We start from the raw sequence: 23045 nt of genomic DNA on the forward strand, positions 1-23045 counted from the left end.
TGTTTTCTGCAGGCGATTATTCTCGGTGCGATGAGTTGAACAAGAAACTCGCCATGCCTCATACTGTATCTATTCGTATCTCGTCGGCGTGTTCCGCTCGAAACCTCGTCCCTTATGTGGGTAATTAAACCAGACGGTTTACGAATCTGGCCATCCTATTTCCTCATTGGCGGACTATACTCGCTGTATTTCTTCGACAGAGGGCTCATATCTGCGTCTTGAACCAAGAACCTCATTCTGCTAACAACCCATGCTAACCCCAGGGTAAATCTTGCCCCATCATCGTTGCATTGTCCTGTACTGTCCTATCCTGCACAGCAGACACTCCGTATCCGTAGCTGAGCCGGCTATAGTGTGGTGGGCAAAGATCCTCAATTATGAAGTTCTGACTAATACTTGTGTAAAAATACCTGACAAGTGCGGGCGTTGGATTCAGACCTTGAGGCTTGAGATTGTGGTTGATTCCCACCCGAATCGGCCCGCGGAACATTTTAGCAGAATTTGAGGTCATGATCAGCATGAAATTTATGTGCGAACAACCAACAGCACAGGTCGTAGGTCGGTAGTTGAACAACGTGGTAGTGGTAGCGGAACGGATCCTGCAGACCATCTTCCGGACTGTACGGGTACAGTACAGTAGTGTAGTGTTGAATCTCTCATCTCGTGGGAGTCGATGAGGCTACCCTGTTCTAGAAAACACCTCCGATATTGGGGAGAGATCGCGCGCCACGATCCTTCGTGCTCAGACTTCAGGGCCACAGACTTCAGGGACACGCACGCACGCCATGGTCCGTCGGCCCAATCGCGACAGGGACAGCGCTTCTGAGCGGCTTCCAAGCGCGTTCCTTGCAAGGATGGGAGACCCTTCCACGGAGTTTCCAGAATCACGCACTCAACTCACTCGGCCGGCACTCCCTAAGCCTGGGCAGCCCCCGCAGCCTCACCTCTAATACGGACGGGACCTGTCAAGAGCCATGGCAGGACCTTTTTTAAGGTAGTGGAGGCTATATGTTATTAGTTTGTGTGGAAATTGCTATTGTCAGCTCACACCGCCAGCCTTCTTTCCTGTGTTTGACTCGTAACCAAGTGGGAGGCGCCAAGACTTTTACCGCTCATTCGCTAACGTTCTACGAGACATGGGGTCATTGTTGGATACAGACTTTGTGTCCAATGTTTTGACCCCTGTATCTGATGGTGAGTGACCTTCCAACAAACACCACAGATTCAAGAAATTTGTGCATGAATGCGCCAAGTTTTGAGGACATGATGATCTCTCCTATCCGTGTTTATCTACCGAATGTTGATCATTGCAGCCCAAAGATCAAAGTGAAGCATTAATTGGTCGTCAAACTTGGCGATGGACCGTGCTGCGCCTCACCAATTTGCGAGGCTTATCAGATGTGGCGCTTAGTAACTCTGCTATACTTTGTACTTACTACCCCTCCCACTTTGAACTTCAAATCATCAAATCCCTTCCCCATACAACAAACAACCTTGTCCATTAACGACAAATTCTTTAAGCTTTCAAAATTAGCATAGCTCATTTGCAGCTGTCATCATCTCCACCATCTCATCTCCTGCATATCCTGTATTGACGACCCATTGCTCTCCCTTGCCGCGTCACCTCATCCCAAATAGCCTCAAAGCCTTGGCCATCTGAATCTGAGATCCCTGCATATTGAGTTGGTCCAAGTTCTGCATCGCAATGGCAACCTTGGATAACGCGAATCCAACTATCCTGAGTGCATCTCAGCTGCCTACCCGGCAGAAGAAGTCTGAGCCGCGTCGGGGTCCGGACTCCAAATACGACGATATCATCTTCGCGAAGCCATCGTATCTTTCAGGGCCTTTCGGTCAAGGTCCGGCCGCATGGCCTCGAATGAACGACTGGCAGGATGAATTCTCATCCGAAGCTATTGACGAACAAGAAATTTATGGTATGATCCTTCTCCATTCCACTTGAGTCATTTCGTTGGTGAATTTGCCACTCCAATATCTTCGTGCGCATTTACGCTGGGGCTCGGGACTCGTGAGGGTTCCAAGTGGCTCGAGTACATATCCACGTTTAACAAGACATGGCACTAACGTTGGACAGATCTGATCTCAACAATCTCGGATCCAGAGCACCCGGTATCACTCGGCCAATTGTCAGTGATTAACCTCTCTGATATTCACATTACTCCCTCTCCTTCTATGGGTGTTCCTGACCCCAATACCATCGTCCAGGTGGTTGTGGAGATCACGCCTACCATCACCCACTGTTCGCTAGCCACCGTTATCGGACTGGGAGTTCGAGTAAGACTGGAGCAGGCACTGCCGCCCAACTACCGTGTGGATGTTACCTGCAAAGAGAACAGCCACAACCAAGATGACCAAGTCAACAAGCAATTAGGCGATAAGGAACGAGTTGCTGCAGCTTTAGAGAACGACACTCTGAAGGGAGTACTGGACAAGATGTTGGAAACTTGCGCTTAGTCATGACAAAAGCTTCTATTTTTGAAGACTACACTCTTTTAGAAGGCTTCAATATCACAGGGATTCGGCTCGCTGATCTTCTGGTGCGCACCATCGATTAATGTCACTACAACATAGACAAGTGACCAATACGAAGGATGCGGAACATGATCATTCTCGTTCCGAAGCCGAATGGCAGGAGCGAAAATACCACCTTGGTGACCTTACCATGTCTTGAATCTCGGCATTCAAGTTGGGGTAGTCTGGATAGATTGTACCGTTAAACTGGTAATGAGAGACCGCTGGGGAAAACAGCGATTCTTGATTGGAGAGCAAGGACAAGGGGTTCTATCATGGATATCCTCATCCAAATAAGGTTCAGCTACCACGAGCAAGTCACGCTACCCATGAGAAACCTTCCTCCAGTCCAAGTGCAACATCGCAACGAGTGGACATTCCAATATATTTGACTGTTGGAATCTGGTATTTTGAGAGTATCGAGAATGTCATTGGTGTCACCTCGAGCTAATTTTTAGTTTGATACACAACACATGGTTGGGTTGCAACAAATGCATGTGCATTTGCCTTGATGTATGAATACGCACATATTCACAATCAAAGATATATGTCGACTCCTTCAACTTCCTTCGTCCATGAGCCTCTGTTTCTTCTTTATCCTCTCGTGCATAAAAACCGACGTCGACCAGATTCCACGATTAGCTTTCCGTTTTGGGAATCATCGTCGTACCATACTAAGTAGCGCCCTATATCAGCATGTTACTCGTGGAGGCGTCCCAACGTCCCCCACTTCGGGTCGCCGCAAATCCAAACGTCCCTGACCTGACTGAGTCTGGGCCCCATGGTTTATGGTCACTTCAGTGCCTTGACAGGCACTGTAGGCTACGGAACGGAACCTACCGCCACGAGACGTCATGCTTGACTCTGTCGGCCCTTTTCATAGCCAAGAGGCAAGGTCCTCTCTCATAGGGCACTATCAAGAGCCGTCTGTTTTGTGCGATTTCTCCTTTCGTGGCATGTCCTGCCAAGACCAGTAACTCCCGTTTGGCAGGTCTAAAAGAACTGGGGATTTAGACTTGCCGCCACACATGATCATATCATATACCAAATCGGTCAAGCCTCACGGTACTCAACTCATCAATCAGTCTGTCCTCGAAATCATACAGTACCGTAGTCACGCCCCTAGCTCCAGCCTCCAGGAGCTTCTGTCTTGGAGACTTCATCCATATCACTATCCTTCAGGGGTTAACCCCCGCTCCCCCAGTGTGTTTGCGGTTTTGTGGACGCCCAGGGATCACAGTTGCATTTCGCTTGGACGGTCTCAAATGATATGTTTGGGGGAAAGCAACCTTGCCTTGCGTCTGCGTGACGATCCCCCGATCTTGCAACTCCCGCGACGCGATCCCCCCGGTTCGATACGAGTCTCGGGATTGGTCCGCCATTGACGTTGCAAAGAGACATGCATTTTATCAGTGGCGATCGTCAAAGTGAACATGATGGCAAGTATTTGTCCGCAACCATCAATTGTCTTGCATATTCCAAGACACCACTTGCTCTATCCCGCATTTCCTACCTCCTCGTGACGTGGGCATAAGCCACCAGTGTCTTGGAATAACTCTCTCTACAGCCAATGGGGAGTTTTAGACTTAATCGCTGAAGAGCCATGAGTGATATCCTTCATCAGCACCCCAGACTAATGTTACACCTTCAGGTTATGGCTTTAGCCCTCAAGCCTTCACCGAGATGGTTATGGATGTGCCTGGCAGATGGGCTCATGCCCATCGTTCCCGGCACCCCAGCAAACCTTGTGTCCTGTCAATGATCCCTGTCGCGATGCTTATCAACCGCTTCGTCATTCACTTGCTTGCCACGAGGTTCAAACCGTGGTCCCTGAAAGGGCAAGGGTTTCTAAAAAGACCCGTTGAGATCACGGTTAATAGTCCCGTGGAAGCTTCCACGAAGCGCTCGTTCAACTCCACCATCTTCATTGTTGCTTTGACCTTTGTTTTATATCTGTATTAACAGGACTGTAAGCTTCTGTATGAACTGTCTAGTGAACCAACTGCGACACTAGTCCAGATCCCGAATGTTATTAACCTTGGCTTTAATTATCTGGTGCGCGATCCGTCGTAAAGCATAACCATGCCATGACGCTACAGTCTGCACGGTAAAGCTCAAGGATAAATCCCCTAGCATCGTCGGCATCTTGAAAAAGGTCCTGTCAACAAACAGACCCCATCGTCGTTGACAAGGAACGTGGGGTCTAACCAGAACAGCATTAGAATGGCCAACTCTGCAGGAACTTATTTTATATGACAGAATTGGGAGTAGGCAAAAACTCAAAGAACCTCAACACCTGGCCTTGATTTCTGATTATTGTTCCCTGTTTATGCTGGTCTATATGAAACCTTCCCGTTGACCTGCTTGTCCTCTACGGTTCCGCAATACGCCACTGATCTTCCATCTCATCCTTGCTACCAAACTCGTTTTATCAAAATGCAGGTGGCTATCTCCATCAAACAAGGCTCAGCCAACGGGGTTCAACTACTCCAAGATCTTTAATGGAGTCGTTCGTGCAGCCCCTGTTCCTCATGTTGGACCCTCAAGACCCTCCCGGAATATCCCGCCCGTTGCTCATCCACAGATTGCAAATGTTTAGATCTCTCCAAGCATCCCACTCTCCATCAGGCTCTGATAGAACTCAGGCTCAAGGAACGTCTTGACGCTAACGTCCTCGCTTAGACCCTTGCGTCGTCGTGTCTTGAGAACAAAGTCGCGGGCAGTTGCCTGTGCAGAAGCAGGCTGGAGTGGACGAATGATCTGCTCGCGATCGAGAGGATCACCAGGCACGATGCTCCAGCTGTCAAACACAAGACTAACCATCGAACTGCCCTGCGTCTTGATCCGCAGGTCGGTTTCGAAGCCGAAACTGTCAATGACAGGCAGTAGACCGTTGACGCGATACAGCGGCGTACCAGCAACGGGACCATCTGACAAAACGTGTCCGCGACGCCGCGAGAGCACATTGTAGACCTCCATGTAGGAGTCCTCAGGGCCCGTTACAGAGACTGAATAGACAGGCTCCATGAGGCGGGGCGATGCCATAAGGAAGGAGGAATAACACGCTCGTCGAGAGGTGGGGATGATTTGGCCACCTCCACGGAAGATGGCCTCGTTGGCTAGTAGCACATCTGTAACCTTGAACTTTGTGTTTCGTATCGCTGTTGCCTCATGTCAGTATTTGTTTTGAATCGTTCACTGTTGCTCCTGATCTGGATATCTGGATATCTCCTCGCAAGGGCCAAGAGGATAAGCTATCTGCTGTCAGGGGGCAAGGGATCGTCGGATTTCCTTTTCCATTTGTTCCTGGCAGAACGGGAGCGGTCAAACGGCTCTGTCCGCAATCCTATTCAGAACAAAATCCCTTACACAGTGGAAACAGGTGGTCCCATCGACATTCTGCAAGAATCCACGTTTGGAGACTGCCAAGTCTTTGCCAGCCGCATATGGGCCAGCGAAAGGCGCTGGAAGGCAGAGGTGGAGAGTTCGTGGAAACTCCACAAGGAACTACCTTGTCTCTGTTGCTGTCGAGGTCCACTGCCAATGGTAACTGCTGATAATGAAACATATACAAAGCCCACTCTTCACTTGAAGGATGTGCCCCATACTGTTGATACAACGTTTCCTCGAAACGAGCCACTGGGCAATAGATTGTGGCCCAAGATAGAAAATGAAAGAGTATGCTTACGTTCTTCGCACAGGGGTCCCTCGCGGGTAGCCCAGCTGAACCCTTGTCGAATAGACTCTTTGACAGCATTGAGTGTTTTCTTGTCCACCTGAACTTTATATTAGCCATGCTCATACGATAGGGCACCGCTGCGATCAACATAAGCGACATAACAGGGTTAAAACTTACTTCAGTGGGAAGAGTATCGTCTTGAAGGATGTTGGGCCCTGTCTCCTCAGGGCCAAAAGCCCAAATACTGCGAGCAGCCAGCTTATCCCAGCCATGCTTCTCTTCGAAAAACTTGGCAGTTTTGCGAATGGGATCGCGGATACGTACGGCGCCGCTCTCAATATCACTTGAGATTCCCTTCTCCAGCTGCTCAGCAACCATGGTGATCTTGTTCTTCTTGTTGGGGGTGATAGCATAGCATTTTGTCGCTGATGTCTCGACAACAGTCTCACAAAACCGCGTAACCGGGTCAGAAACCTTGATGTCCATGTCAGCATACAGACGACGAAGGTCGTGCAGCACACAATCCATGTACAACTCTCCAGTTCCGAGGACAACATGCTCCCCTGATTCTTCGACCTTAGTCTTGATGAGGGGGTACGATTTTTGAATCCTCCTTAGTCCGTCAAGCATCTTGGGGAGTTCGGAGGGATTGATAGGCTCGGCGGCAACCTTAAGGACAGACTCTGTGAAATGTGTGATAGGCCGGAAGATATAGGCGTCTTCGTCATCTTCTAGTTTGGGAGGGATGATGGTAGCGGACTTGACAATGGAGTTGTCGACGCCGCTAAGTAACACAAGGTTACCGGCCGGCACGCCGTCGGTAGGGATGTTGTATCTTGTCTCGCCGATGAACACTTCTGAGATAGTGGCCATAGCCATATCTTCCTCATCGTCCAGGGAGTAGCCTTCACCAAGAACGCGTACTTGCATACCTGGTCGAACTGTGCCGCTCAGTACACGTCCGAATGAGTGAAAGCTCTTTGCATCGGCTGTGTTGAAGAGTTTGGTGATATGAACGACTAATGGACCGTCCTGGTCACAAGCTTTCATGGAGGCAGCGGCCTTCGAGTCCAATGGGCCGGTATAATATCGCTCAAGCAATCGTTCAGCGGTCTCGATGGGAGTTGGTATGTGCTTAACGATCATATCCACAAAGCCTGTTGATGGACCGAAGAACTGCTCGCATACTAGCTTCAGAAGCACCTTTGCGTCAGCCTTATATTGTGAAGGCTTGAGCTCAATGCCCAATGAGGCCAACACTGGCCTCAGGTCTTCTGGACTGTCGCTGATCGAGTGTGTGAAGAGTTTGTAGATGGGCTCAAGGATGAAGTGAACGAACGATCGTGCTGAGCGCTCGTCCAGGGGTTTTCGTGAGAAGTTTCGCTTCTTTGGGTTATAGTAGATGTCGCCCCATAACCGCTTCGCAAACTCGTCCACGTTGATATCTCCAAAGGTCTCTGTGTACATCTTGGCGAAGCTCGGTAACGTGAAACACCAACCCATATCTGTGCAGGCAAATAGAACATTGCCCCTCTCAGGACTTATCCTCTTGGAAGCGGCCTTGATTGGAGCCGTGTTTGTGATAATAGTGTTCACCTCCTCGACAACGTGCTTGAGCTTGAAGTATGCGTCCTTGGGTGGCAGCTTCAGCTCGAGGATGAGGCGGTCCATTTTGTTGATGATAAGCGTCAAGGGAATGTCTTCGAGAACAGCGTGCTTGATGATCTGCTCCGTGTTGATCTGAACTCCCTCGACCACATCCACCACCAGACAGACACCGTCAACCAAACGGAACGAGGCAGCCACCTCATCGACAAAGTTAACATGACCAGGAGTATCGATCAGGTTGACCAGGTGCGACTTGCCCTTGGTACTGGGCAGTACCAAACTCATTGGCGCTGCCTTGATAGATAAACCCCTTTCCCTCTCCAAGATATGTACGTCCGTATATCTCAATTGCTCATCCCGGTTCTTGCCCACTCTTCGTTCAAGTCGATCTGTGATGTCGTGTGTCTCGAGTACCAACATGTCCATGAACGCAGTCTTTCCATGGTGCAAATGTCCAGCTAATGCTACGTTTCGCGTTTGTTCTGGGAAGTTCATCAAGTCTGTCATGAACTCGCGGTCGAAGAACACGGGTGGAAGGTCGGCTTCCTCAATATTGAACTTCTTCTGCTCGATGGGGGCGATGATGGGCTGGGATAGAGGCTGGGCATCCTCTTCTTCGACACGGGTCTCGACATCGGCGCCGTATACCTGCTCGGCAGTTGGATAGTACTGTTTATCTTCGTGGAGAATAATCGCATTTGATGGGCCATCTGCCAACCCATGAATTAGTATATGTTCGTAGCCTGGGTCCCGGGCTCGTACCGTCAATCTCCATGAGCTCCTGGCCTGTCACACCAGGAGCCTCATCTGGCTCGTCATCGTAGGTATAGTCATCCGCACCAACGCCGACCTCTGAGCCCTCCTCGGACTCGGCCTCCTCGCCAATGAAGTTACCGAACCTGTCGCGATAAGTCAGCGCGCCGTCAAATTGTCAAGCTCGAAACGCGACGAAAGAACAAGATACGTACTCGTCGTAAAGATCATCCATCGTCACTGTGTATAGAATAGATGCGCAAATGCGTGTTTCTGTATGCGCAAACAATTGGCGACGTGAGAATTCGGTTTCTCTAATCGTCAATCTTGCCACTAAAGCTCCCTGTCTGGACCTGACTTCACGCGCGCAGCTCTATTCTGTCGCCAACTTTTTTGATGTCACGTGCAATCGATCATTTATGAAGAGCAAAGACGGGAAGACTGAGGCAGGTACGAGTGGGGCCGGAAATTGACAGGGGTTCCTGCCGACAGCGGCGCGGCGGCGTATTCGCAAGAGCCGTGCCCCTCCAAAGCCTCCATTTCCCGCTGTACGGATCCCGAATTCGAGGGCATTGGCACCTCAACCACGGGTAAGAGGGGCCTCTCTATTGCTCACTTCCTGCCTTACCCAAGATTAGCCTTAAGCTAGATCCATTGGAAGGAAAGTGCTGTTCGCTTGTAGCTGTAAGATTCGCTACTCCCTCAACAAAATTGCCGCCGGTTTCCGCTCCACTATCCATCCCCTTGCTGATTTATCAATCTATAAACTGAGCTCTCCGCTGACGATCTCCTGATTTTTGTAATCTTCATAACACATTAAATCTTCCAAAATGGCCAACCTTCCTCCTGTCTACATCGTCTCTACGGCTCGTACACCCATCGGCTCTTTCCTCGGGTCAGTATGAGCATTTGCTAGATCTATGTCTTGCAGTGGCTAATGTTAATATAGCTCTTTGTCGAGCCAGACCGCCGTTCAACTGGGAGCTGTCGCCATCAAGGGTAAGATTGAATCGCGCAACGGCGAATAACCAAAACATTCAGTATACTAAACACTATCCACAGGAGCTGTCGAGCGTGCCGGTATCAAGCCTGAGGATGTCGACGAGGTCTTTTTTGGCAATGTCCTCTCCGCTGGGTAGGTCTTTTGTTTTCTCTACCCCGCCATCATGATCTCGAAAATTGAGATAACTGCGACCTCGTTGCTGACATGATTTGCCTCCAGCGTTGGACAGGGCCCTGCCCGCCAATGTGCCCTCGGTGCAGGCCTTCCCCAGACTGTCATCGCCACGACCGTGAACAAGGTCTGCGCTTCTTCGCTCAAGGCCATCATTCTTGGTGCTCAAAACATTATGCTCGGCACCTCCGACATTGTCGTTGCTGGTGGAACCGAGTCCATGTCCAACACTCCTCACTACCTCCCCAACCTCCGAAACGGCGCCAAGTACGGCGATCAGACTCTCGTCGATGGTGTCCTCAAGGACGGTTTGACCGACTCTTTCAAGAAGGACCACATGGGTATCTCTGCTGAGCTTTGTGTTCAGGACCACGAGCTCACCCGTGAGGCCCAGGACGAGTACGCCATCAATTCATACAAGAAGGCTCAGGCTGCCACTGAGGCCGGTCTTTTCACCGAGATCGTCCCCGTTGAGGTCCCCGGTGGTCGTGGCAAGCCCGCTATCAAGGTTGAGCGTGACGACGAGGTCAAGAACCTGAATGTCGACAAGCTCAAGGCCATGCGCCCTGCTTTCAAGCCTGATGGTACTGTCACTGCTCCTAACGCTGCTCCCATCAACGATGGTGCCGCCGCCGTTGTCCTCGTCTCCGAGGCTAAGCTCAAGGAGCTCAACCTTAAGCCTGTTGCCAAGATCCTTGGTTGGGGTGATGCTGAGCGTGAGCCTGAGCGTTTCACCATCGCTCCCGCTCTGGCCATTCCCAAGGCCATCAAGCACGCTGGTTTGACCGCCGACCAGGTCGAGTACTACGAGATCAACGAGGCCTTCTCCGCCGTTGCTCTCGCTAACATGAAGATCCTTGGTCTGAACCCTGACCAGGTTAATGTCTACGGTGGTTCCGTTGCCATCGGCCACCCTCTTGGATGCTCTGGTGCCCGTATTGTCACCACCCTTACCTCCGTCCTCAAGGAGAAGAAGGCCAAGATTGGTGCCGTTGGTATCTGCAACGGTGGTGGTGGTGCTTCTGCTATGGTTATCGAGAACCTGCAATAAAAGGGGCGACTGGGATAATTGACGATTTAGATGACACATTAAACAGGCATGTGGTGCGATGGAACGAAAAGTTTTGTCTTGCTGTATCCGACACATCTTGATATGGCCTACGATATCTGACTGCTCCACGGTATACCCTTACATAACCATTTAGGAAGAGATATAAATACCATTTTTAATTCACAGGAGACCAACTCAAGGCATGACTTTTGATATGATGACATTAACTGTATAACTTCGATACTGCTATCAATCATGACGTGCTTGGTTATAGTTTCTAGAGTACAGGCCAAAGGAGCTCTAAAACTCCTCAAACATCATATCAACCTTCGCTATAAGAGGAAAACTGACGTGCGGGCAAGCCTTCTGGTTGCGAATTTCCTGTCGCCTTTTGAATCTCAAAGACTAAAAACACAAACGATAGAGGAAAGGATAAAAAAAACAAAAACAACCAAACCGCTGATGAGTTCCATACAAGCACACCCTCCCCGTTTATTTCCTCTAAAAGTTAGCCACCTCCCCTACTTGCTCGACTCGTCGCTCCCGGATTGTGCCCTGGTAATGCGAGGACTATATCTCATCCTCTTGTTTGGTGGAGCAGAAACGAGTAATTCCGCAGGTCTCTTTCGTGACGCTTTCCCGATTGGCTTTGAGACGGTCGCTGCAGGCTTTGTTGGAGCAGCTTCTCGGCCGCGCTTTCGTCCCTGCTCCTGCTGCTGGTGAGAGTTAGAGGACTAATCCATCTCCACGTCTTCAGCAGCGCTGGGCGGAACGACACCGTCGTCCATCCATTTGCGGAAGTTCTTATTTTGCTCTTGAACCTCTTCTGGACTAAGGTCCTTCGTCCATGTAGGATTGTGCACCCACTTCTCGAGAAGCTTGTTCTCTCGATGGGCGCTAAGGGCGCGGATGAACTTGTCGCGACGTTCACGCTGTTCTGCCGACTTGGGGCCTTGGTCATATACGACGTATTCAGAAGTCCCCGGAGCCCAGATCATCTTTGAACTCTTAAGACAAATACTGATGGTCAGGTTCTCCTTATACGAGACAGCCTTAGGAATGGAATCCTCGTCCGAATCGGCGTCGGGTGAGGGAAGGTTGCGAGAGAGCACGACCTTCTGGAGCTTCGATCTAGGTACTCCCTCGGTGGGCTCAACGCGAATGAAAGATGAGATATAATACTGCCAGCGCTCACGGAGTTGCATCTCATCCATGTAGAAGGTTGTTTCTTCGCGTTGAAGCCATCGCACGGTCGCCTCAGACTTGGAGGGGAACTGTGATCTTGTTAGAGGTCTGACAATTAGAAAATGCCATGGTGACTTGAACTTACCCAGCATATCACGAAAATATCACCATCCTTAACACATTTTTCAGCGAACTTTCGGGCGCTAATCTCTGTCTGGTAACTTGTTTCCTCTCGCTCACGGTTGGCCTGGTACTGGGCAATGAGGTCAGGAGTCTTCTCCTTTACGTCTGTGCTACTGCAGGTAAGGGCCAGACGGCAGAGGGTCTTGAGCAGGTCCTGGATTGTGTACACCTTCCATCCAGTCTTGAGGTAATAGTGTCGCATCACATCCTGGTATCGACTCTCGTCAACGTCACCAGTAATATACTCCTCAATGAGCTCAAGGGTCTTCGGCCAGTAACTGTCTGGGTCATCGTTGGTGTCGAAGAACTTCATGTGGTTCTCAGTAAAACCGATATCCCGAGCAGGCTTCTGTTTATTGAGGCGCTCGACCTCCTTAGCCACAACCTCCTTTGCTTCTTTGAGATCTTGAAGACGTCGATATAGAGTTTGGAAGATGCTGAAGAAGACGAACAGGGTCTGGTTGCAGAAGAAGTTGTACCATGGTCGTGTGAAGAATCCATCGGCCTTCAGCTCGCCTTCAGTGTTCAGGATCTCTTCGTTCTGACCAACAACAACGGGTTTGGGGATATTGGGTATCCAGCGCTCGTTGGAAACGTCAGTGTTGGCAACGTCATCGGAAGCATCGGGCATCTCCTCTTCATTTGCCGAAGTAACATCAGGCGTTGTCTCTTTGCTTCCAGAGGCGCTGTCTTCCTTATGTCCGCGGGGTTTGCTACCGTTACGGCCAGGATCAAGAACTCCTCTAAGTAGATCTCCTTTTCGACCGTTACGTCGGCTACGGCCGTTGGTCAGCTCTGCAGGCGTGTGATCCTCCACTTCGTCCTCGCCAGAATCGGGCTGCATCTTGGGAAGCTTATCCTGAATGTTCTCCTCGGGAATATCGAAGAAGGCAGGGATGAAAGACTCGAAGAACTCCAGAATGCGTTCCTTTTCTTGGCTGCTGTGCTGGCCATTATGTAAACTGTACAGCATCATGAGGCGGAGAAGATCAATGATTGTATCCTTGTCGCTAAAGTCCCAGCTGAACTGATGTCGAGGGACGTCACCCTTCAGCGATCGCTCGCGACGCTGTTCCTCATGCTTTGTCTTGATGACATCGACCAAGTGCTTTGCAGTCAAGTGCCTCTTGTCGTTTTGCTTGACAAGAATGCCCATGTGGTCCAGACTCTTGAGATGCATGTTCTCAGTCTGGGCGTGCCACACCTTCTCCCATTCTCGCTGAGAGAACCGCCACTCCTCATCCTTCTGCTTCATGCGAGCCAATAGGACAGGCACGACGTCGAAAGGATGGGTGAACATGTCATTAACGACATCGATACCTCGATCACCATAAATCTTCTTGCAGATGCGCTTGAAAATAGACGTGCTTTGCCCAGCGAGCGCAACAGGCATCTGGAATGTTTCTCTTTCAGCAGCAGACATGGCGAGCATGTTTTGAGCAATAGGCTCCAGAAGTTGGATGCACTTAATGTTAGCTTCAATGTTGAAGTCATAGTCGTGGCGCTCTTCCTCGATACGGTGCAGGCCTTCCTCAAACTGGTTCTTTCTATGAGCAACGAATCCGCTATCCTCCGACGCCCACGTAGGGTGTGAAGCCCACTCATCATTGAGAACAGAGTTGCAGAGCTCGTCTCGGCCACTGCAGGGTTTGAGGCGCTCTCGCTTGGGAAGTAATCGATAACTAGGTCCATACCCACGACAGTTGCTGAGAGACACCTTCTCTGTCGGGGGCGCAGGACGATTGTCGATGATGACATCTTGAGTATCGACGCCAACAAAGGTCTTCCAGAAGTTCATCAAGTCGGGGTTTGCGCCGATGAACAACGCACCCTTGTGAAATAATGTGTTTCGGTCGATGATGTTCTGACTGAAGAGGTTGCAAAGTTTCAAGAACTCATTCATGGAAGATCGGTTACTAAGGAACTTCTTAACGCGTTCGAAGAAGGCAATCTCCTCCTGACTAGATGTCGAGGAGGGTTTAGCAGGGTAGGGCTCTGGCATAACCGGTGTAAGAGTTGGCTCGACTGCTGAGTTGTCACCTCCTGGTCTGGCATGGTTGAGTTTAGGTCTCTTGTGACCATTCGCAATAGGAGGAAGAGTCCGCGTAATTAAGGTCGCGTCTGCAAGAACGGTTGCAGGCTGAGTAGCTTGCTTGTCGGCTCGGGGTCGCTTCTTGTTGTCTTTAGTGGCGCTAGCGGGCGGCGCAAAGCTACCAAGAGGAGGCATCTTTTGTCCATCTCTCATAGCAGGCTGTGGTGTCTGATTGGGACCAGATGGGGGTCCATCGTCCATACGGTTGGGGGTCTGCTTTGCCTGTCCAGCTGATTCTGGCAGAAATTGTTTAAAATCTTCGAGTAGGTCAGGAGCCGAGTTGAACAGGGTGGTAACCTGCGCATATACGTCCTGGATAGGCTTTTGTTCGCGCTGGTAGGTTTGAAGAATTTCAAGGAATTGTTTGTAAATTTCAGGCTTGTCCTGGAACCGGTTCTTTGCCATGATTAGTACATCTGACGCTTTAAGAAGCTGGAACATAAGCGATAGTTTTTACCTTGATCTTATTCACATAGCTGATAGCATGGTTGAATTCAACTGGCCCCCGTCGTTCCATGTTTGCCTGATTTGCTGCATTGCCGTTTACTCCAGCTTGTCCAGAAGGAGTGGGCGTCAAGGCCTGGCGGGCATTTGGCCCCTCCCCAGGACCTGTGCTGCCCTGGGGCAGAGCACGTCGCTGCCCCGAGTTGTTGCTCTCGTTGAAAGCAGCATTGTGGGCTGCAGCTTGAACAAAGAGGCTTGCGCCATTCTGAACAGGCGTACTAAACTGTGCCTCCGGACTCTCAATGCTATGCTGCGGTCTCTGTTGCTGCCACTGGCTACCTCGTTCGGGGAACAAGGGCTGATTAGCTGTGGCAGGACCGTGACCATCGCCCTGGTTTCCGCGTCCTGTGATAGATTGAACCGTGGTGCCCATAGGTGTGGTGACTCGTATTGTATTCGGATCGTTGCCAGCGCCGCACTCGATACGGTAACCGGGAGGTAAGAAAGTGTTGAACCCTTGAATCAGGTTTGGATGCCCGGCGAAGAGCTCAGATACTCGGTTGATAACCCCTGGTGTGTCAATACTGTCCTTGCGTTAGCTGTGGTCGCGACAAAAGTGGCGGCTCAATCAGTAACATACGCCTGGCTTTTGAAATCTTTCATGATATCTAAGAATCGGTTATAGACGTCTGGTTGGTCGTGGAACTGGACTTTGACCTGGTCAAGGTAGGTGAGGGCATCCTGGAAAGAAAAGCAGTCAGCAATCGTGTACCAAGCAATACCAGTAGGAAACATGTGTAGTACAATAAGAGTAAAGTAGAATAAAGGTACGCCGGATTCTTGTCCATGCAGAAGCGCCATGCCTTCTCCTTCATGGTTGAAGATACCAACAAGATCGCCTGGGTTCGCCGGAAGGCTTGCCAGGAGAGCATGAGGCTCCATGTTGGAGAATATCTGCGAGAACAAGAAAACGGGCACTAGGCAAACAAAATGTGACGAGTTGTAAATGTTTCACACGAGAGCCGTCAGGGAATTTGGAGAAATAAGAAGAGGGGTAGATGAAGTTGGGTTGGATAGAAAGGTAAGGCAAAAGGTTTGTGGGTGGTTCAACAGCGGCCCGCGCTGTCGCATCACCAGCTCGCAAACGCAAACTTAGCGGGTGGCTGCGACGTGCGCAAGGTTGTTGGTACCCCTCCAATGACAACATCCCGTCGCAAAGGTAACTGTATTGCAATGGAACTTACATTCAGAATAGGTTGCTGCCCTTGGGTAATTCCCCCAGGAAGCTGATGAGCTGCCGATGCAGCAGCTGGGTTGAACGGCGCGCTCTGCTGGCCCCCACGCTGGCCTTCCGGAGGCTGTTGCTGCAAAGGACCGCCAAACACAGCCGCGACACTGTTGGCAGCAGCTTGTGTAGATGTCGGCGGTCCACCGTGCGGCATCGGCGCGAACATTTGTGGTTGTGTATTGCTATTATTTGGTCCACCGTGTTGGACCGGTCGGTTGTGCTCGCTCTGGAGTGGCCCTCCGAAGGCGGCCAGGGGAGGACCTGGTGGGTTACCGAGGGGAATTTGAGGATTTCCGTTGTGATTCGCAAGAAGTCCACCGGGACTATGAATTGCGCCAGAGATTCGCGACGCGACCGGCTGGTGAATGGGAATGGAGCCGGCGCTGCTGTGGTGAGGTGTAGATTGGTACCGGTCGTTGGACTCTCGATCTCGATCGCGCTCTCTTTCGCGCTGTTCACGTTCTCTCTCTTGATCCCGACGGGCCATCTCCTCACGTTGCTGTAAAGCTCGGTGTCGTTCTTCCATCTCGCGGTCTCGATCGTATACTACAGGGCCAAGGTTCTGGCTGTTCATTCTGTTCTAAACAAGTCCTCGTTAGTAGGTTGTTTCATTTAGAACGATAGTGTCCCGATATGTCAGAATCATGATCATGGACGCTTCACGATCAGGCATGCTCGTAGGCTAGGAAACTAATGGTTGTCATGCGCGTTGGTGGACTGCGCCTCCAAGAGATCAGGAGAACAGGTGAATGGCAGAAGCAATTCGCGACATCATCGACGAGGAAAAGACTTACACCAGGTGAAGAAATGCCGGCGCCAGTAGAACTCTACATGGAGACGAGTTCGCGCAAGACGTATAGTGAAAACGATGAGAACCCAAAGGCTGAAATGTGTGTTGGCGGGGGGTGATTCGTCGTGGATGTAAAACCCAGCAGCATACAAAGTTGCGAGCTCGCGGCTAGGGTGACGCCGATTCTCTACTGGAAGAATCACGTGGTGATAGGTATTGTGGGGTTCTTACCGAGCTCTGATTCGTGCGCTCGGCCCTATCTTATCTCTGTTAAATGAGCGATGGCTCAGCCTTGTTGTCTGATGATGAAACTTTTGTGTAGCATGACCACGAGCCCCACCATTCATTATTTCTTATTGTTCTTCTCTTTGCACTTCTGGCTTCAATTTTAAGTGGTTGTAATGGATGCCATTTAGAAAGTCAATGCTAGTATTGTGCACTGGTTTATTTTTTTTTCTTATGGCGATGAGGCTGAAACTCCCATGTGGAGACACGAGCAACTGTTGTAAATACAGGTTGGTTCATAGGGCAATCAATTCTCCGATGCCGGATATGGAAAGGTAAATGATATGGTGGTTCATGAAATTGATTGGCAAGACTCCTTTGCTTAAAGCAAACTGATATGCTCCTGGCGCCACGAAATCCACAGGATCCTTTTGATCCGCCTCTGTATGTTCCCATGCGTGATCTAGCTCGTATCCCAAATCCCGAATCCCGAGAGTTAAAAAAAGACATGATAAATGCGAGCCAAGTCTGAAAGCACCCATCCCGTCCATAAGTTCCATGTCTGTCCTGCTATCAAATGAATCCCAAAACAACCAGAATACGTAGCCCGATTTTTTTCTTTTACCTTTACTTGGATGCTGTCGAAAACGAAGCACTAAACGCTTCTGAGGATGCTCTCTCCCGCGAGGGAGGTATTGAACGTGTCGTTGAGGGTTAAATCAGGGGTTTCGACTGTCGATGGAAAGCCGAAAGCGTCTTTGTAAGAATCTGCTTTTGACACAACCATGCCCATCAACTCGCCTGATACAATCAGCGAAAGTCTTTGACAAGTTCAGAAACTTACCAAACCCGACGAGCCATATGTTTCTCACAAGGGAAGGTTGAAGACCATAAGATCCCATTGCAAGTGACAAAAATGGGCAAATAATGTACGGCCAAACTCCTGAAAGCCCGAAACTGCTGAATACAGAGCTTTGCAATCCAGTGGCAGATGCAGCAGTTGCGTCAAGTATATCCAGGACCTGGCCGGTCTTTCGAAAGGCTTTGTCGAGGCGGGATTCATGGCTATCGTACTTGACCAGCAAGTCTTCAGCAAGTTCTTCGAGTTTCCCCATACCCTTCAGCTGGTCAACAGAATACTCAAGGATGGGAGCCGGTACCTACTTGTTCGATTTTGACCTGCTTCTCCAGGATATCTGCATTCCGAGATTCCGTCAATTCCTTAAATGGTCAACCTTGACATCCGAGTGATTCATCAGCAGACTCACCACTTGATTTTGAAGGGAAACAGAAGACGAAATTGCTGCACTCAGCACTGCCATAAGTATATCGACCTCGTTGTTTAACTGCTTCGTGCTTGTTTGGAGAGCAACCTCTTGTGATGAAACGATATCTGCAGTCTTCTCTTGAACTGAGCGAGCAAGAAGCTCTAAAAGATCGTGGAGTACTTTCGTTTCTTTGAGGCCACTTTCCACGACATCGCGCGAGTCCTGTCCATGTCAGTAGTGTGTCCCAGAAAGAAATAATGGCTATGTACCTGAGCAGCGCGACCCAAATCGTCTCGCAGGATTTGACTAGCTCTTTCCATCTCTGTACGTAGATGTCGAACATGAGGCCCAATGTCTTCAACAGACTGGCTTGCGGCAGTATAGGCTCGATTGAGTGAATGGAATCGTTCCTCCATGTCTGCCTCAATATCACGGGTGAGTTTCTCGAGAATTTTAGTGATTTTCTGATAAAGGAGGATGTTCTCATCTTTTATGAACGATCAGTATGGCTTCTCTTTGCTTGGGTGCTCACTAACCTTTCTGGTGATCTGCCCTTGCGGCATCACAGAACCTCAACGCTTTGTGACGATAGCTCACCCATGTATTCCAAGCCGAATCTGACTGAGCAAGGCCTTCGAGACACTCATCAATCTCAACGGTCGAAACATGGATTTGTGGGATAGGTGAAGCAGAAAGGGTAGCTAGGGTTGACTCTCGAAACTTGGAGCAAGATACAGGAATTCTGAAACTGCCGCGCTCCAAGTCGCAAATAGCAAGGCTTGCTGCATACGAGTCCACAAAGTCTCGAGCTGCTCTCCCGCTATCAATATGGACCTTGGCGTCGTCTTGGCCATCCAGGAGGTGACAGTTGTTGACTAGCAGACGTGCAGCAATGCGATGGCAGAGAGGTTCAGACTCCAGGTCTTGAAGTTCTTGAAGTGCGGTAGTGTAAACGTTGGATAGCCTCTTTTCTGATTGTTTGTTGAGCAGGGCGGAGTTATCGCTACTGCGTTGTGGGTGCTGGAGTGTAACCTGATGACCTACTGTGGTGATGTTAGCATCAAAGCGCCAGCGCGGTCACTCGAACATACCATCCGCAGGTCGCGGCCTCCATGAGAAGCAGTGCGCCTCTGTCGCGAAGACCGTAAGAAAGGTCACCCCCAAAAGGAAAAAGGACATCGCCTTAGACGACATGTTCATCGCCAGTCAGAAGCATAAGAGACATAGGAGTAGTAGAAAGAAGTGAGTTGGTTGGCGATAGGCTCAAAATGTTGTGGCGCGAAAAGGAAAAGACTAAGTTGAAGAGAGAAAGTGCAGAAATGAAATTAAGCGTTAGGTAGAGAGTGGTCGGAATTCCGAAGTGAGGTTGGAAACTGGTTCGGGTGTGCTCCTACTTCAAACGAACTGTTGCTTAACTCTCGAAAAGAGCACCTGCACTTTCCCACAGCAGCGCACTTTTTCGCAAGGCCAAAACGGCAGGTAAGGAAATACCTTGGGTTGGCCTCCTACGCTTTCCGTTAAGAGCCAACAATAAGTCATGTCGAAATCGTTGGCTCCACATGCTGCTTGATTTCGAGATCTGAACAATGGTGTTGAACCATGCAACCACACTTTGAATGCCTTTTCTTGACAGTGAACACAAGCTGATCAAGACATAAAACAATAAGGTAGGTAAACTGGCATTTCTGTCTTATGACGTATTTTACCTAGGTAGTTAGATTCCATTTGTTAGATGGCGGTTACGGGAACTGTTCCAGATCATTCACATATCTAGGTATATTGGGTGTATTGGTTGATCGCTCAATACCATGTAATGATGATTTCGCGTTCGTCACGCATATACAAATCTCAAACCTGAACAGATCTCAACTTGGTATTGAGCGCATCTGGGCCGTTGACGTTGGATCCTCTATTCATTCTTAAGCCAAGGTCTCTATACACCACATTTTGTTCCCTGCTATGTTCAACTTGAGTAGCTATATGCCTAACTCAAAGCTCAGTATTGAAATAGAAACAGAGAATGGAGATTTAGCTGGGAGATTTAACGCCCAAGGCTTCTCATCATGCGCCATCGGGCTATGTCCTAGATCTTATTGTGTTACTCAGGCAAGGGCGATATATATCCTTTTTCATGTTGAAACTGAATCACGAAAGGATTCAAATAAGAGGCACACATGCATACATGAGAAAAAGACGGCCCCGTCGATCACATTAGTATACTGCGCCAGGGCACAGGTAATCGGTGAGAAGAATCACCTCATTTTGTCCTGGGAGAAGCATTCGAGTTCAATACACTATATTGACCCCATGATGGTTGAGTCAACCCAGAAGGGGTAAATAGCCTCGAGACTTTGGCCGATTGGTTGAAGATTCCCACAAAAGATCCGAGAGTTAATTCCGTTGAATCAATAACTCCAACCGTAAGGCCAAGGTCGATCGTATGCTTTTTTCCCGCGGCGGCCCCCACCGAGCAAGGGAGTCCAGACCTTGAAGTGACGACATTCAGAGCCGCCCTTCGCAGGGCGCCTCTGGCGTTCTTTTAAAGGGCAAAAAAAACACAATGGGGCAGGAATCGAAGCACAATAGATTTTTGTACGCTAGGTCACCTATTTAGCCCAATCAGTAGAAAAGGGCCCCTAAATTAACCCAACCCGTGCGCCTGGAGGTTGGAATTAACGTCATGCTGGGTGCCAGCCAAGGCACATCGCGATCGCGATCAGTTCTATGAAATGCTTCAGTTTGTTTCCAAGCACTTCCCACAAAGGCCAATCCGAACCGCAAACCCACCAGCAAACCCTTGCGCGTATCCTTGAAAGCTGCATCAGATCTGGATACACGCAGGCTGCATGCGCCTACGGGCAGGGCGCTGCAGTTACTTGTCTTCTTTGTTATTGGTGCTCCTGTTTGACGATCGCTGATTTGTTCGCATTTTCTTATCCCCGGTGACCGTTGGCCGCTTTCAACGTCCCGCTCTCGAGGGAAACTCTAGAACGAGAAGGCTTCAACTTCACGTCGACTCATTATCGCCCTCTCGTTTTCGCCCAGCCGGCCGTGTGTGTGCTGTTATTAGACAGCCCCCGAGTGCCGTGCGAAGATTCCTGCGACCGAGCAGTTTAGAACTCTCGGACGTACGGATTTGGAACAGGAAGATTATATGAATACGTTGAATACAGAAGCAAGGTATCAGCCATTTGCGCACTGGAGAGCTTGGGCTCGTTTCTCATATAGAATAATAGCACTTACCAAGTCGCAGGTTATTGTGCAAAACACATGAATGAATCTAGACCCTAGTCAGAACATTATATTACACAGACACACGCAGTGGGACTAGACCAGACAACATGTGTATGCAGGTGGATCGGCAGTTTGCTTGTGGCCATATCGGTTTCCTGAATATTCGCTGGTGTCAAAGAGTATTTAATGGATGCAAAGGACCTTCGCATATTCACGATATCGTCTACGACGAAGAAATATGTCCAGACTGTTTACGAAAGGAAACACTCCCAAAACCATGGACACCAAAATAGCGATATATGACTTGATGGAGGAGCGGTCTATAATGGCACAAGAGACACTTAAGTTGCGGCATGATCACGGACAGCATAGAGGATGAGGGTAGATAAGCCATTGGGTTTGTTCGCGATGCTTTAAAACGACCAGGATGTGACTTACACTCCCGAGTGAGCCAACATGACAGCAGTCAGTTAACAATTTGATTCGTGGTGTTTTTTATCCTGCTGCCATTAGGTGATAGTACTTGAACAAATGCTCTTTTTCCAATGGCCAAACAGAACCTTGGTAAAAACATTGTGGTTCATCATTTAGTCAAGCTACACATCTTGTGGATGAAACACTCCATCATATCCGATAGGATATACAAGGAAATATTGCTCATGGGAGCTGTACAAAACCTACAAGCTGATTATTCGAATTTGAGGTAAGGCCATGTGGTGGGCTCAGTGTTTTGACAAAAATAGACATCTATCAAGGACTTCAAAAAGTAAAACCCCCATCTACAGGGTCGTAGTGAAGGTTGAGCTAGGAGCATTGGCCACTAATTGGATACCCTAAACCTAAAATCCGGTCAGGTACGGATGTTAAAAGCCGCCAGTTCGAAAGCAGCCGCACCATTAGGTTTGAAATGACGGCATTGACAGCAGCACAGATGCAGTTCATCGAACGGGTATCTCTTAACTTGCTCGTGCGTACAGCTTCATATAGGCTTATCCTTTGCGATGTTCATCGTTTTCATGGATATCCTAGAAAAGGAAACTTGTGAGGAGAGCAACGCAGACATGAAGGCTTCCCATGAATGAGACAGGCAAGGATCATAAGATGCCCCCACCCACCAGTGAGCCTCCTGAGCTTCTTGAGTGGTCTGGATGGGGAGCTAGAGCCTACCAGCTGAGCCTAGAAGCCATCGCTTGTCACTAGCACGAGGCTGAAGGACTTGAAGGAGAAACCGTTGCCAAGACCCCCAGCTCTCCGTAAGCCGCTTGTTAGTGGGTTCTTGACTGTTAGTGAACGAGAGTGACAGCTGAGAAGCGGGAATCATGGGCTTCTCAATAGAGATAGCATTGTCTGCCACGTGATTCATGAATCAGATTGCAGGTTGAAGCAGATAAAGATAGGCCCGTTTTGGGCCTAAAACATTCCGCTAACGAATAGAAACAAACCTTGAACTTTTTACATTCTCCGACTCTCGAACAAGAGCGAATGACAGCCGGCAATAATATCCGGCAGCCAATGGCAGCAGTGACATCGGCTCAGCAC

At 49.5% G+C, this 23045-nt stretch overlaps 7 protein-coding genes across 14 annotated transcripts; 4 read left to right on the plus strand and 3 right to left on the minus strand.

Annotated features, from left to right (window-relative positions):
- Positions 1–1252: 1252 nt before the first annotated feature.
- On the plus strand, positions 1253–3116 carry FOXG_05919 (uncharacterized protein). Its single transcript, XM_018384389.1, has 2 exons — positions 1253–1937; positions 2096–3116. The coding sequence occupies exons 1-2, from the start codon at positions 1706–1708 to the stop codon at positions 2473–2475; spliced, it is 612 nt and encodes a 203-aa protein (XP_018241463.1). The 5' UTR covers positions 1253–1705; the 3' UTR covers positions 2476–3116.
- Positions 3117–3380: 264 nt separating this feature from the next.
- On the plus strand, positions 3381–4890 carry FOXG_19142 (uncharacterized protein). The gene is made up of 2 exons (XM_018399324.1): positions 3381–3971; positions 4184–4890. Exon 1 carries the CDS (start codon positions 3561–3563, stop codon positions 3915–3917), a length of 357 nt encoding a protein of 118 aa, XP_018241464.1. The 5' UTR covers positions 3381–3560; the 3' UTR covers positions 3918–3971; positions 4184–4890.
- On the minus strand, positions 4541–8968 carry FOXG_05920 (elongation factor 2). The gene is made up of 5 exons (XM_018384390.1): positions 8788–8968; positions 8582–8718; positions 6389–8529; positions 6221–6308; positions 4541–5693 (listed from the first exon to the last, which is right to left on the minus strand). The coding sequence occupies exons 1-5, from the start codon at positions 8805–8807 to the stop codon at positions 5128–5130; spliced, it is 2952 nt and encodes a 983-aa protein (XP_018241465.1). The 5' UTR covers positions 8808–8968; the 3' UTR covers positions 4541–5127.
- Positions 8969–9130: 162 nt separating this feature from the next.
- FOXG_05921 (acetyl-CoA C-acetyltransferase) lies at positions 9131–11061 on the plus strand. 4 transcript variants are annotated; one of them, XM_018384391.1, is made up of 4 exons: positions 9131–9467; positions 9522–9571; positions 9635–9707; positions 9795–11061. In XM_018384391.1, the coding sequence occupies exons 1-4, from the start codon at positions 9403–9405 to the stop codon at positions 10795–10797; spliced, it is 1191 nt and encodes a 396-aa protein (XP_018241466.1). In that variant the 5' UTR covers positions 9131–9402; the 3' UTR covers positions 10798–11061. The 4 variants fall into 4 exon arrangements, with proteins under 4 accessions (XP_018241466.1, XP_018241469.1, XP_018241468.1 ...); XM_018384394.1 differs by having other exon boundaries at positions 9522–9707; XM_018384393.1 differs by having other exon boundaries at positions 9635–11061.
- On the minus strand, positions 9583–16937 carry FOXG_05922 (uncharacterized protein). 5 transcript variants are annotated; one of them, XM_018384395.1, is made up of 6 exons: positions 16784–16937; positions 15946–16569; positions 15342–15442; positions 14715–15285; positions 12128–14653; positions 9583–12071 (listed from the first exon to the last, which is right to left on the minus strand). In XM_018384395.1, exons 2-6 carry the CDS (start codon positions 16561–16563, stop codon positions 11532–11534), a joined length of 4356 nt encoding a protein of 1451 aa, XP_018241470.1. In that variant the 5' UTR covers positions 16564–16569; positions 16784–16937; the 3' UTR covers positions 9583–11531. The 5 variants fall into 5 exon arrangements, with proteins under 5 accessions (XP_018241470.1, XP_018241474.1, XP_018241473.1 ...); XM_018384398.1 differs by having other exon boundaries at positions 10960–12071; positions 12128–14641; positions 16784–16913; XM_018384396.1 differs by having other exon boundaries at positions 10969–12071; positions 15946–16564; positions 16784–16916.
- Positions 16938–17659: 722 nt separating this feature from the next.
- On the minus strand, positions 17660–19735 carry FOXG_05923 (uncharacterized protein; the record flags this gene model as incomplete). The annotated part of the gene is made up of 7 exons (XM_018384400.1): positions 19364–19735; positions 18809–19315; positions 18542–18759; positions 18273–18494; positions 18169–18225; positions 17849–18122; positions 17660–17805 (listed from the first exon to the last, which is right to left on the minus strand). Exons 1-7 carry the CDS (start codon positions 19470–19472, stop codon positions 17660–17662), a joined length of 1533 nt encoding a protein of 510 aa, XP_018241475.1. The 5' UTR covers positions 19473–19735.
- Positions 19736–22580: 2845 nt separating this feature from the next.
- Positions 22581–22706, plus strand: FOXG_19143 (uncharacterized protein; the record flags this gene model as incomplete). Its single annotated transcript, XM_018399325.1, has 1 exon — positions 22581–22706. The coding sequence occupies one exon, from the start codon at positions 22581–22583 to the stop codon at positions 22704–22706; it is 126 nt and encodes a 41-aa protein (XP_018241476.1).
- Positions 22707–23045: the final 339 nt, after the last annotated feature.

Source organism: Fusarium oxysporum, chromosome 2, assembly GCF_000149955.1.
Source record: "Fusarium oxysporum f. sp. lycopersici 4287 chromosome 2, whole genome shotgun sequence".
Lineage (NCBI taxonomy): Eukaryota > Fungi > Ascomycota > Sordariomycetes > Hypocreales > Nectriaceae > Fusarium > Fusarium oxysporum.